At 36.2% G+C, this 12,044-nt stretch overlaps 1 protein-coding gene across 1 annotated transcript; it reads right to left on the bottom strand.

The window, feature by feature from the left end:
- Positions 1-5,861: 5,861 nt before the first annotated feature.
- Positions 5,862-8,655, bottom strand: LOC109155347 (subtilisin-like protease SBT5.3). Its single transcript, XM_019303031.1, has 11 exons — positions 8,561-8,655; positions 8,354-8,463; positions 8,141-8,238; positions 7,889-8,056; positions 7,650-7,758; positions 7,016-7,559; positions 6,829-6,935; positions 6,508-6,753; positions 6,312-6,426; positions 6,015-6,228; positions 5,862-5,920 (listed from the first exon to the last, which is right to left on the bottom strand). The coding sequence occupies exons 1-11, from the start codon at positions 8,636-8,638 to the stop codon at positions 5,862-5,864; spliced, it is 1,848 nt and encodes a 615-aa protein (XP_019158576.1). The 5' UTR covers positions 8,639-8,655.
- Positions 8,656-12,044: the final 3,389 nt, after the last annotated feature.

Raw genomic sequence — 12,044 nt, 5'->3', positions numbered from 1 at the left:
TAGCTTTTTCTGTAGCTGGCAGGAAAGCTCGAATGACACGCAGAGAGCTTCGATATCAGCGACGGTAATCTTATCCAAACCTTTGTATTTCCGGTGATCAGCCATTTGTTTCCGGGAAGGGTCGTCTGAGATGAAGACGCCGTGGGACTCTGAACTTACGGTTTGTACTTCGCCATTTTTATATACTTTATTTTCCTCTATTGAACTCATCTTCTTGAAATCCGATCAAAATAGAGTTAGTGTCCGACTTTAACTCATCATCTTCCTCGATCAACTACTTCGCCGCCTCCAGGACCACCAGTGGCGAAATGAACTTGGGAGACGAAGAGTTGGACGGTAAAGATGGAGGTTCCGTGAAGAAACAGCTGGAGCATCAGGACAGCGGCAACAGCAGCAACTACCTCATGCCGGCGGAAGCAGTGTTCGACCTCCGGAGCATAGCGGAGCGGATGATTTCCGCTGGATATTTGCGGGAGTGTATTCAGGTGTACAGAAGTCCTCCGTTGACGCGAGCTTCCGGAAGCTGGGGATAGATCGAGAAGCAGTTGTAATAGGCAAAGGAGGTGAATGGACGAAAATACCCCCGATATTAACATTCAATTGACGGAAAAAGTAACAGAGGACCAATTTGGGATAGTTTTTAAAAGTCAAGGGACCACATTGGATGCAATTGAAAGTTGAAATACAAAATTGAGAATAAGCAATAGTCGAGGGACCATTTTGAGAAAAAACTCTTATTATTATTATTATTGTTATTATTATTATTATTATTATTATTGTTATTGTTATTGTTATACCCTTAGGTCATTTTAAATGTTAATTTAAACAATTAATTTTTTTAAATATCTTTTTACCAACCGTTGATATAATTCGCTGGTCAAATCCGCAAATGTAATCCGCTAACGCTAACCGCTAACTGGTGTTTGTCAAACAAGGACATTGCGTGTTAGTTTCTCATTTCAATTTGTTGTGTGATTTGAATACTCTCTTTGTCAACAATTTTCTCAAGTAGTTAATATGATTGGCTTTATTAATTTAAATTTTTTCATGCTATTAATAACATACTTGGTAAATAAATATATAACAGTATTTTGTATTATAACTTTGATATTTAATTAAAAAATAGTGCACAAAAAAAGATAATAGATAATGTAGTGAATATAATCAATTGATGAATTTGAATGTAAAGAATTTTTACATTGGAGAAAAATAAAGACAATATAATTAATGAAATTATTTCTTTTAATTAATTTATTGATAAAGAATAGTTTTTTTTGGGGAAAATGGTCAAATAGACCCTTAAACTATAGGCAAAAGAGCAATTAGGCCCTTCAACTTTGACAAGGTGCAATTAGGCCCTTCAACTTGTTATTTTGAGTCAAATAAACCCAATAGCAGGTTTTTCACCTGGAATAACCGGTTAAAAAATTCCGGCGAAATTCCCGACCTTGTTTCCGGCGACAACAAAAAAAAAAAAAAAAAAAAAAAAAAAAAAAACTTGCCGGAGAAGACAACCGTTCGGTTGTCTTCTCCGGTGGAGAAGGCGACCAGATCAGGTCGCCTTCTCCACTTGAGAGGGCGGCCAGATCTGGTCGTCCTCTCCACAGTCCTCTCCCTTGGAAAGGAGTGGAGAGGACGACCAGATCTGGCCGCCTTCTCCACTGGAGAGGACGACCAGACTGGTCGTCCTCTCCAATGGAGAAGGCGACCTGATCTGGTCGCCTTCTCCACCGGAGAAGACAACCGACGGTTGTCTTCTCCGGCAAGTTGTTTTTTTTTTTTTTTTTTTAATTTGTTGTCGCCGGAAATATCGCCGGAATTTTTTGACCGGTTATTCCAGGTGAAAAGCCTGCTATTGGGTTTATTTGACTCAAAACAACAAGTTGAAGGGCCTAATTGCACCTTTTCAAAGTTGAAGGGCCTAATTGCTCTTTTACCTATAGTTTAAGGGTCTATTTGACCATTTTCCTTTTTTTTTTTAATAAAGACATTGTAGGGACAATGTAGCGAATATAATCAATTAATGAATTTGAATTTTGCATGTAAAGAACTTTTATATTGGAGAAAAATAAAGACAATATAACTAATGAAATTATTTCTCTTATTTAATTTATTGATAATGAATAATTTTTTATTTTTTTTGAATAAAGGCATTGTACGTAGACACATAATTCTAAATTAATGAAATGCATATATATTACTCCGTATTTTTTGTTGTAGGTACTAAATTATTATTTAATTTAATAAGAGTAAAATATAGTACTAATTATGCCAATTTTGATTGAGATGGGGTTTGAACCTAAGATCTTTCTTATTGAAATCAATGAGTAAGTTAACGGTGAACTAACAGAAATTAACGGAAAAGATAATAGTTAACGGATAATCATATTCATTAAGGATAAATTAGGAAATCTCAAGGAAAAATTAAAATCCGATCAATCTGAGCCATTCATTTGATTTAAAAATTTGACCGCCATTTTTTCTACCCATTATAGGCTTAACTCTCTTGGACTCTTATTAGTATGTGTATATATATATATATATATATATATATATATATATATATATATATATATATATATATATATATATATATATATATATATAGGGATGCACTCAGGTGCGAATAAGTGCTCAGGAGGGAAATGCGAACGAATCAGCGCGCGACACGTGTCCAGATCTAATAACTTAAAAAAAAAAACGCGGTGGCATTTTCGTAAAAAATTGAACATCGAAGTGCAAGTAAAATCACTTACAAGTGCACCTACTTTCACCTATAAGTGGATGTAATTTTGCCTTGTTAGCATTCACTTTCCGCAATCATTCATGCACCTGGGTGTGCTTATAACTATATGTGCAACTATTTATAACTATAGGTGCAACTACTTATAACTATAGGTGCACCTACTTTCACCTATAAGTGCATGTAATTTTGCCTTGTTAGCATTCACTTTCCGCAAACATTCATGCACATGGGTGTGCTTATAACTATATGTGCAACCATTTATAACTATAGGTGCAACTACTTATAACTATAGGTGCACCTACTTTCACCTATAAGTGCATGTAATTTTGCCTTGTTAACATTCATTGATCTGAGTTCTGCGGATAGTAATACCCCTGAAAACCACTCGCAAACATTCATACACCTAGGTGCAACTACTTATAACTATGTGTGCAGCTACTTAGAACTATAGGTGCAACTACTTATAACGATAGGTGCAACTCAGTATTGATGCTCAGTGTAAATTTTTACTTGCACCGATAATACATTTTACATGCACTTGTAATACATTTTACTTGCACTTCGATATTCAATTATTTACGAAAATGCCACCGCGTTTTTTTAAAAAATCAGTGTTTCTCATCCATTAGATTTGGACACGTGGACGGACAGAATCCATTCCTATTTCGCACCTGGGCGAAGTATTCGCACCTGAGTGCGATTCTATATATATATATATATATATATATATATATATATATATATATATATATATATATATATATATATATATATATATTATTGCTTTAAATAATCTTTAGTACCATACCAAAGCTGGCAATGAATGGTAACCTCTGTCCAAAAGTCAACAACTATATAAAATTATAGATGCATATATGCACATCGTAATTTATAATGGTAATATATTAATTTCCACATAAAAGTCAACCCCTATATTAATATATTTTATACTTTTTAAACTAAAGTCAATCATTATTGATCATGATTTACATAGTTGTGTAGGCCACAAATAAAAAGTGTATTTTTAATAAGGAAAATGTATAAATAGGCCATTGAACTATTTGGGAGATAGCAATTAAGCCACCGAACTCAAATAAGCTCCAAATTAATCCATGAACTTGAAAATAAAAAATGCAATTAGCATTTTTAGCAGGTTAACAACAAGTTTGGATTGGCATGTGTATATTTTATTATTTTTATTATCTTTAAAAATAATTTTTTAAATTTATTTTAATAATTTCAAATAAAATAATTATTTTTTTTAAAATAAATAAATAAAATAATTATTTTGATTTAAAAAAAAAAAACAGACTTGCCGGAGACGAAGGCTCCATGGCCGGCCCATCAAAATAATTATTTTACTTTATTTCAAAATAATTATTTTATTTAAAATTATTAAAATAAATTTAAAAAATTATTTTTAAATACAATACCCGACAGGGTTAGGAAATAAAATTAGGAAAACATGACATCATGAAGAGTGTCAAATTCATAATAGGATAATAAAATAATAAAATATACACATGGCAATCCAATCCTGTTGTTAACTTGCTAAAAATGCCAATTGCATTTTTTTTTCAGGTTCATGGATGAATTTGAAGCTTATTCGAGTTCGATGGCTTAATTGCTATCCCCAAAATAGTTCAATGGTCTGTTTGTACCTTTTCCCTTTTGAATATACTAAAAATATATTATTTAAATATTAAAAATATATTATTTTATATACTATAAAATAATACTCCATAATGTATATTCAGCACACAAATAATATTTTTTTAAGATATTAAAAATGTCCCTTGGTCAACAAAGAAATTAGCCAAACTAAACCCACACCAATCACATGTATAAATTAAGATAAGAAAAAAATGCATTGCCCTATTCAATTCAAAAGTGTGCTGCGGCAAAAAAAAAAAAAAAAAAAAAAAAAAAAATGAATGAAATTTCTATAGCCTGCATTATCACTGCTTTCTTTCTCTTGATTCCGGCGAATAATGCATTATTCACCCCCAAAGCCTTGACCTCGCTGGAGTCCATATGCAACGCCACTCCAAGCCCGGCGTTCTGCGCCGTAGAGCCAATGGACGGCTGCACCTTCCACGACGTCGCCCGGAAATCATTTGAGTATTCGCTTTTCATCATACAGCACGTGTTCTACCCCTTCGTCGACCGCGCTTTCTATAGACTTTGGGACTCGTCGAGTTGTGTGCCACTCGAGAACCGAATGCTTTACGCCCTGGAATCCTGCGAAGATCTCATCCGGGAGAACAAGAAGCTGTTGTTTCGCACCTTTGAAGTGATTAAGTGCAGAGACAATGTGGAGAATCCGTCAGAAGCGCAAGGCATGACGAATTTATTACGCAGCGTGGTGAGGAACCACGAGACCTGTTTTGATGCTCTTACTGGAGCTGCTGCTGCTTCAGCTGACGCTACGACTGCGAGAGATATTAAGCTTAATCTGTTGAGTCCCTTGTCAATTGGGAGTGAGTCATTCAATGCAACTCTTGTGCTTTTCAGGCTAGCTTGGGGTCAGCACGCAACAAGACCAAATCACACATTCTGCAGCCTAGTTGACTTCATCACACCCTTGCATAGTTAATGAAATACCTATTTTTCACCTTTTATTTAAATCCTTCGAAAATCTCAAGGCATTTTCTAAATTCATCATATCATGAAAGGTATATATATTGGCATAATGATTTGTGATGTTAAGCTGATGACAACAATACTATTTGCAAAGTCTTTTTTATCCATTAAGACACAAAATTTTTGGGTTCTTAGCAGTTCAATCTGTTAATAAACCGAGAAATGTTATTGTTAAACACTTACATGTTATATTCGTGTTTGATTTCGTATTGTATAAAAATTTGTCAAGTTCATTAAAATGAGAATAAATCTTTAGATAAATTCAGATTCACCTATGGAGTGGTATAAATAGCAGATGATCTTTAGGTGCAAATGGCGGGAGAGGGGAGAAGATTGAGAAAAAGATAGGCTAATTTTTTTTTTTTTTTTTTTTTAGGTTAAATAAGGGTCAAATAGAAATTAAAATATATAAGCTACTATTGAGAACTCAAGAATGACTTATTATCAAGAGGGACGGTAATAGCTATTCCCCTTATAAAGAAAATAGCTCATCGTCAGTTATGGCCTTCCCTGAGTTGGCTCTTACTGTGGCTGTGAAAGGTAATACGCATGTTAGTGCATATATATAAGTACATCTTGAAATCATGAAATACATACATACATACATACATACATACATACATACCGGTGGTCATAATAGCAGATCTGATTGCTGCAGGGCTCCATGAAGGATAGAGCGTTTTGAGAAGGCCAACAACACCAGCTACATGAGGGCATGACATTGAAGTGCCTGATAGTAAGTTGAATGAAACAATTCTCTTATCATAATCTTCATCAGATGGCCCTGTGGCTTCTGTGAAGGCAGCTATCACATTCACTCCAGGCGCAGATATATCAGGCTGGAATACATACATACATACATAAAATATATTTAAAAAGTATATAAAAACATCACAGAATGGCTTATCACAATTACACAAACCTTGAGAATATCTGGATTAATGGCGTTAGGACCTCTTGATGAGAAAGCTGCTATTACTGGAGCTGGCTTCACTCCCAATAGTGTATTTGGATGAGTAATGTGAGCCACAGGATTCCTACTTGTCATGCATTATTATTATATTATGTATGTAACAGATCAGAATCTGATTATATATGTTAGATTCTTACGCGCGTACCTGGTTTTATTAATGTAATCAAAGATTGCAAGTCCATCTGAGTAGGTGAGATGTGTAGCTGGGAGAAACTGTGCTTCAGCCTCAATATCATTCCCAGAATCCTCATCGTTGGCAAGAATCATTCCCACAGCACCCGCCAAAGCAGCTTCGTGGCTCTTATCAGTTCTGGCTGTTACGCCTCGTAGGCAAACCAAAACTTTTCCCTTTACCTTTTCTGGGTCCAGAGTTCCAGGCTTACAATGCAGACTGCACGAGTTATATATAGCAGTTTGTATGATATTAATTATATAGATAATAGATGGAGTTTTAATTTATCCTTACGCATCTTGGGTTGAAATGGATGCATTAATCTTAATTCTAGCGGATGCAGCAGAAAGAAGTGGATAGAATTTCCCAGTTGGAAGTTTTAGCGGCACTGCACTTTCGCCCTACAAACACACACATATATTAATAAGGTCTGTTTTATGTATAATGCAAAGAAGAATTGAAGCAAAGAATGGAAACTAACTGTGTAGTGTTTGTTGTTTCCCAACACTACATTACTCTGAAACCGTCTGTCCATAGTGTTTGCCCCAACAGTGATGAGCCAGGGTGCAACATTAGTGACAGAACCGGCAACAGGTCCTTCATTACCAGCTGAGGCAACCACAACTATACCATTCTTTACAGCATGAAAGGAACCAATGGCTATACTGTTTTCAAAATATGGCCGAAGGGGGTCTCCTACAATCGATACTGACAGCACATCAACACCATCCTCAATCGCCCGATCAAAACCAGCCAGGATATCTGCATCAGTGCAAGCTTCACCTGGGGAGGTGGGAGGCCAGCAAACCTTATAAGCAGCTACCCGAGCTTTGGGCGAGCCACCCTTTGCTGTTCCATTGCCCAAACCGAAAACATTTGCCCCAGGAACAAAATTACCACCCGCTGTTGATAAGGTATGGGACCCATGACCATCAACATCTCGTGGGGTGAAGAAGGAACTGGAATTAAGAGTGCCAACACCAAAAGAATACCCTTTGTTCAAGTATCTAGCTCCAATGAGTTTCCTTTGTTATCCAAATCAATAAACAAAGCAAGTTCAGAACTAAAATTTTTATCTAAATTTCAGATAAGGAAAACACCAACAAATTAAAGACCTGTTGCAGTGAAAGCTTTTATCTTTCTGATTCTGGCAAATCCCTTTCCACCTTTTGGGAATTGGTCCGAATCCTTCCTCACTAAAGCTTTTTGATTCAGGCCATACTCCTGCAGCTCCAACACACCACACAAAACATCATTATTGGGCAATGGATATAATTGAAATTCAATTCTGATCTGAGAAACAAAAGCTATGCTGCAGACATAATGGATAGCAGAGAGAGTTGAAGATACATACTGGTATCAAGATTAGCAATGATGATATCTTCTCCAAACCTGGCCTTTTTCCATATTGAACCCTCCTGGATTAAGCCACCTTCACCTTCCAATCCAAGAAACTCCCAAGATCTGGTTGTCTGCAATTGTCTTGCCTTGTTCAAGAACACTGATATCACCTCCGGATTCTCTGCACATTACCATATTTGATGCCCGCACTTAAATCCCAAAACCCTTTGAAAACCCAAAATGATTATAGATTAATAATGCTTACTGGCAATCTCAGCAGCCTCTTCTTCCTCAAGCATAGCAGCAAACCCATTGATGTGTCTGGTGTATGAGTAAAAGATTGCATCTCTCGCCTTATCTGAACTTTAGATTATGCAACAACACATTGAACCAAAGAATCAGAACATTGAGGGATCGGAGAGCATACAAAAGCAACCAAAACTAAAAAGAAACTGCTTCTAGCTATAATATTATATACCTTCCAAGATATGTTCCAAGGAGCTGATGATGAGAATGTTTAACTCTATCAAGATCAACAGAAGAGACTTGTTTTCCATGTGAATGACCACCCAAGTACACCACATATGACTATTTCCACATCAAAATTAATGTCAAACATAAATCATAGCATTAGCAGCATTATCATCTAAAAGGCCTTCATGAAAGTACTTGCATGAATATTTACCTTTTTGATGGAATACGTGGGTCTAATAAGAAACAGAGTAAAAATGAGTGAAAGAATGCAACACGGAATTGCTCTCATGGCTGCTACGATAAGCTAGTCCAATTCTTGCGCACTAAAAGAGTGCTGGGGCTAGCTTCTTTTTATAGGGGTAACTGTTACTCTTATGTTGATTAGAATAGCCAGGCATAACTAATTTTAAGGTGTGTTTAGTGCTAGAGGTAATGTAAGATTATGAGAATGTAAAATTACCATGTTTAGTTGGGGTTGTGAAGATGTTATATTAACATGTTTAGTTGAGTTATATTTTAAGTTAATAGTTTTGCACACGCATTGCGTGACTAATTTAATGTCAAATATTTGTATTTAAATAAGTAATTCAAAATATATCTATGCTAGATTATATATGAGAATTTCATTATATATAGTTGGCATTAAAATTAATGTTTAATTTGCACTTTAATTTTGTTCAACTATTATCTAAATACTTCTCCCAAATTATTATCTAAATACTTATTTGTATAGTTGGTATGGTATTAGGTAGTATATACTACCTTTTTGTTCGAATTACTCTAAGTTTTGTTAATTCCGATTTGGATAGGTTTGTCATTGTCTTCGTCTCCATTGTTAGTCCGCTTTTTTTTTTTTTTTTTTTTTTTTTTTTTTTTTTTTTGGTAGTGTCTCATGTGTAATTGGGTTACTGGTGCTATTTTGCAAAAAAAAAAAAAAAAAAAAAAAAACAGATTTTATCTAATTAGTTTTATTTAGAGGTGTTAGCGAACAGAGTTTTCGACAAACTACTCGTGTTTGTGTTCGGTAAGCATTCGTTTATGTTCGTTTGTTAAGGTAAATGGACATTAACAAACAAAATTTAGAGCTCGGTTAATAAACAAACAGAGCTTGAACGGCTGTAAGTTCATTTGCTAAGAGATCGTGAACAAGCTCGTTTGTGTTCATTTAATAATATTCACACACACACACACACACTTTCATTTAGGGACTACGGTTTTTCACTTCAGATCTTCTCACTCAATCGCTCCTCAGTCATCCCGTCTTCTCCGCTCAGTCGCTCACACCTCCCAGGCTCCCAGCCAACGGCGAGCGCCGTAGCTACCTACCCAGCCAACGCTGTTCGCCATTCGCCGTAGCCACCTGCCCAACCAACGCACCCCTAGCCAATGTCGACAGTCGTAGCCATCACCACAGCCAACGTCGATCGCCGTAGCCACCACCCCAGCCAACGCCGACCACCGTAGCCACCACCCCAGCCAACGCCGACCGCCACCAGCCCACTACCCAGCCAACGCCTCCGGCCTCTGTAAATCCTACGGTCTGCTACTTTGCTGTTTAATCCTACTATTTAATCCTCAAATCTCCTTGCTTGCCTGCTGACTGTTGTTTTAATCTTCCTCGAAGCTTTAAAAACATAAACGGTATTTTTAATTTTTTTTTATACAGATTAATATTATTGAGTTTAGATTCACTTTAGAGCTACTATGCCACTTTGACATTGTATTTGTGTGTTTATTTGTTCTTTGAATTTTATTGTTTAGCTTGTTGGATAACTGGACAAAATGAAGAAGAACAATATAACATATTGTATAGAGGGGTGGAGCAGGGTTGTAAAAATCCCGCCTAGGCACCGAGTAATCGGCGCCTAGGCGCTAGGCGCCCATAGGCCGTGACTTTTTCCCCCCTAGGCTCCCGCCTAGGAGACCGGCCGCCTAGGCGCCCGCCTAGCGCCTAATTCAGCCGCCTAGTGCCTAACTCGTCCGATTACGCCGAGTTAACTCGTCAATTTCTGTCGAGTTAGTTGAGTTAACCCGACCGACTCGACCTTGCTAATTTTTTTCATATATATATATATATATATATATATATATATATATATATATATATATATATATATATATATATATATATATATATATATACACTCGTAGACTAGTTTGATACTTTCAATCTTTGGATGATTGAAGTATTTGGGTATTTCATTTGAGTTTTTTTTTTTTTATAATATTCTTTTGATGTTATGACTGAATTGTCATTATGTCATTTATTTGGATGTGTTATTTGATTGAATGTTGAAAACAGCCTCATTAAAATTGTCAAATTGCAAGTCTGCTACTGTTTTTTTGGCGACCGCCTAGCGCCGCCTAGATTCCGCCTAGGCGCTGCCCGGGCGCCCGACTAGCGCCCAGCGCCTACTGCAACCATGGGGTGGAGTAATGAGTATCGTATCCACAAGGACTACAAATACTAGTATTATCCGTTGTTTAATTATGTAATCTAAAGAAATTGTGAAAAAGAACTAAGAAAAAGTGAAAGTAAATAATTAAGCAATAAATAAAAACAAACAAATATGAGGGAACCAAGTAGTGAGGAAATGGTACTTGGATCTATGGATCCCTTAGGATATCATTGACCATAAAAGGTACATGCCAATAACAATTGTTCAATCCTAAGCAATAAAACGAAATGAAGTTTGGGAACTTATTCCAAGATTAGGAAATCATAATATCATAGGTATAAAATGGGTCTTTAGAAACAAAGCTAATGAAGATTGAAGCTTGTTTCTTAGTTCAACAAAAAGCAAAAGTCTATTGCTACTCGTGCTGCAAAAACAGAATATATACATAGTAGCAAGAAGCGTGCTATTGTGCACAGTACAAATTCTTTGGATAAAGCAACAATTAAAGGATTATAGGATTGCATTCCAAAAAAAAAAAAGAAAAAGATTATAGGATTGGGGATTGCAAGCAAGTTAGTATTTTTTGTGATAATATTAGTGTTATTGCTATTACTCAAAATCTAGTGTTTCATAAAAAACCAAACACATAGATATTCGACATCACTTCATAAGAGTAAGGATGAACCACGGTTCGGTTCGAACCAGAATCAAACTGTCTGTACGGTTCCAGTTTCGGAACCGAACCGTCCGTACGGTTTCAGTTTCGAAACCGAATCGTCCATACGGTTCCGGTTTCAGAACTAATAAAGTTCCGATTAAGGTTTGTGAAATAAGGAACCGGAACCGCCGGTTCCGGTTCGGAACCGGACGATTCCGGTTCGGAACCGGACGATTCCGGTTCGGAACCGGACGATTCCGGTTCCAAACCCATATATATATATATATATATATATATATATATATATATATATATATATATATATATATATATATATATATATATATATATATATATAATTGATAACTGCAGGCCGCATGCCTGTAGCATACTGCCTCATCGCCGCATTGGGCAGTGGGACGTGTCTCACGTCTGGCGCAAAGACCAAACTTTGGTCTTTGTCTCTTTGGCCTTTGGTCTCATGTTTTTTTTAAACAAAAAAAAATAAATCTAGTTAGAACCGGCGGTTTCGGTTGGAACCGTCGGTTCATTAACCGGAACCGGAACCTTACTATAAGGTTTTGGTTCCGGTTCCGGTTCCGATTTGGCCATTTGTGGAATCGGAATCGGTAATTCCG

This window comes from Ipomoea nil, unplaced genomic scaffold, assembly GCF_001879475.1.
Source record: "Ipomoea nil cultivar Tokyo-kokei standard unplaced genomic scaffold, Asagao_1.1 scaffold2701, whole genome shotgun sequence".
NCBI classification, from domain to species: domain Eukaryota; kingdom Viridiplantae; phylum Streptophyta; class Magnoliopsida; order Solanales; family Convolvulaceae; genus Ipomoea; species Ipomoea nil.
Note: the sequence above shows the minus strand (reverse complement) of the source record. Positions and strands in the feature narration are given on the sequence as shown.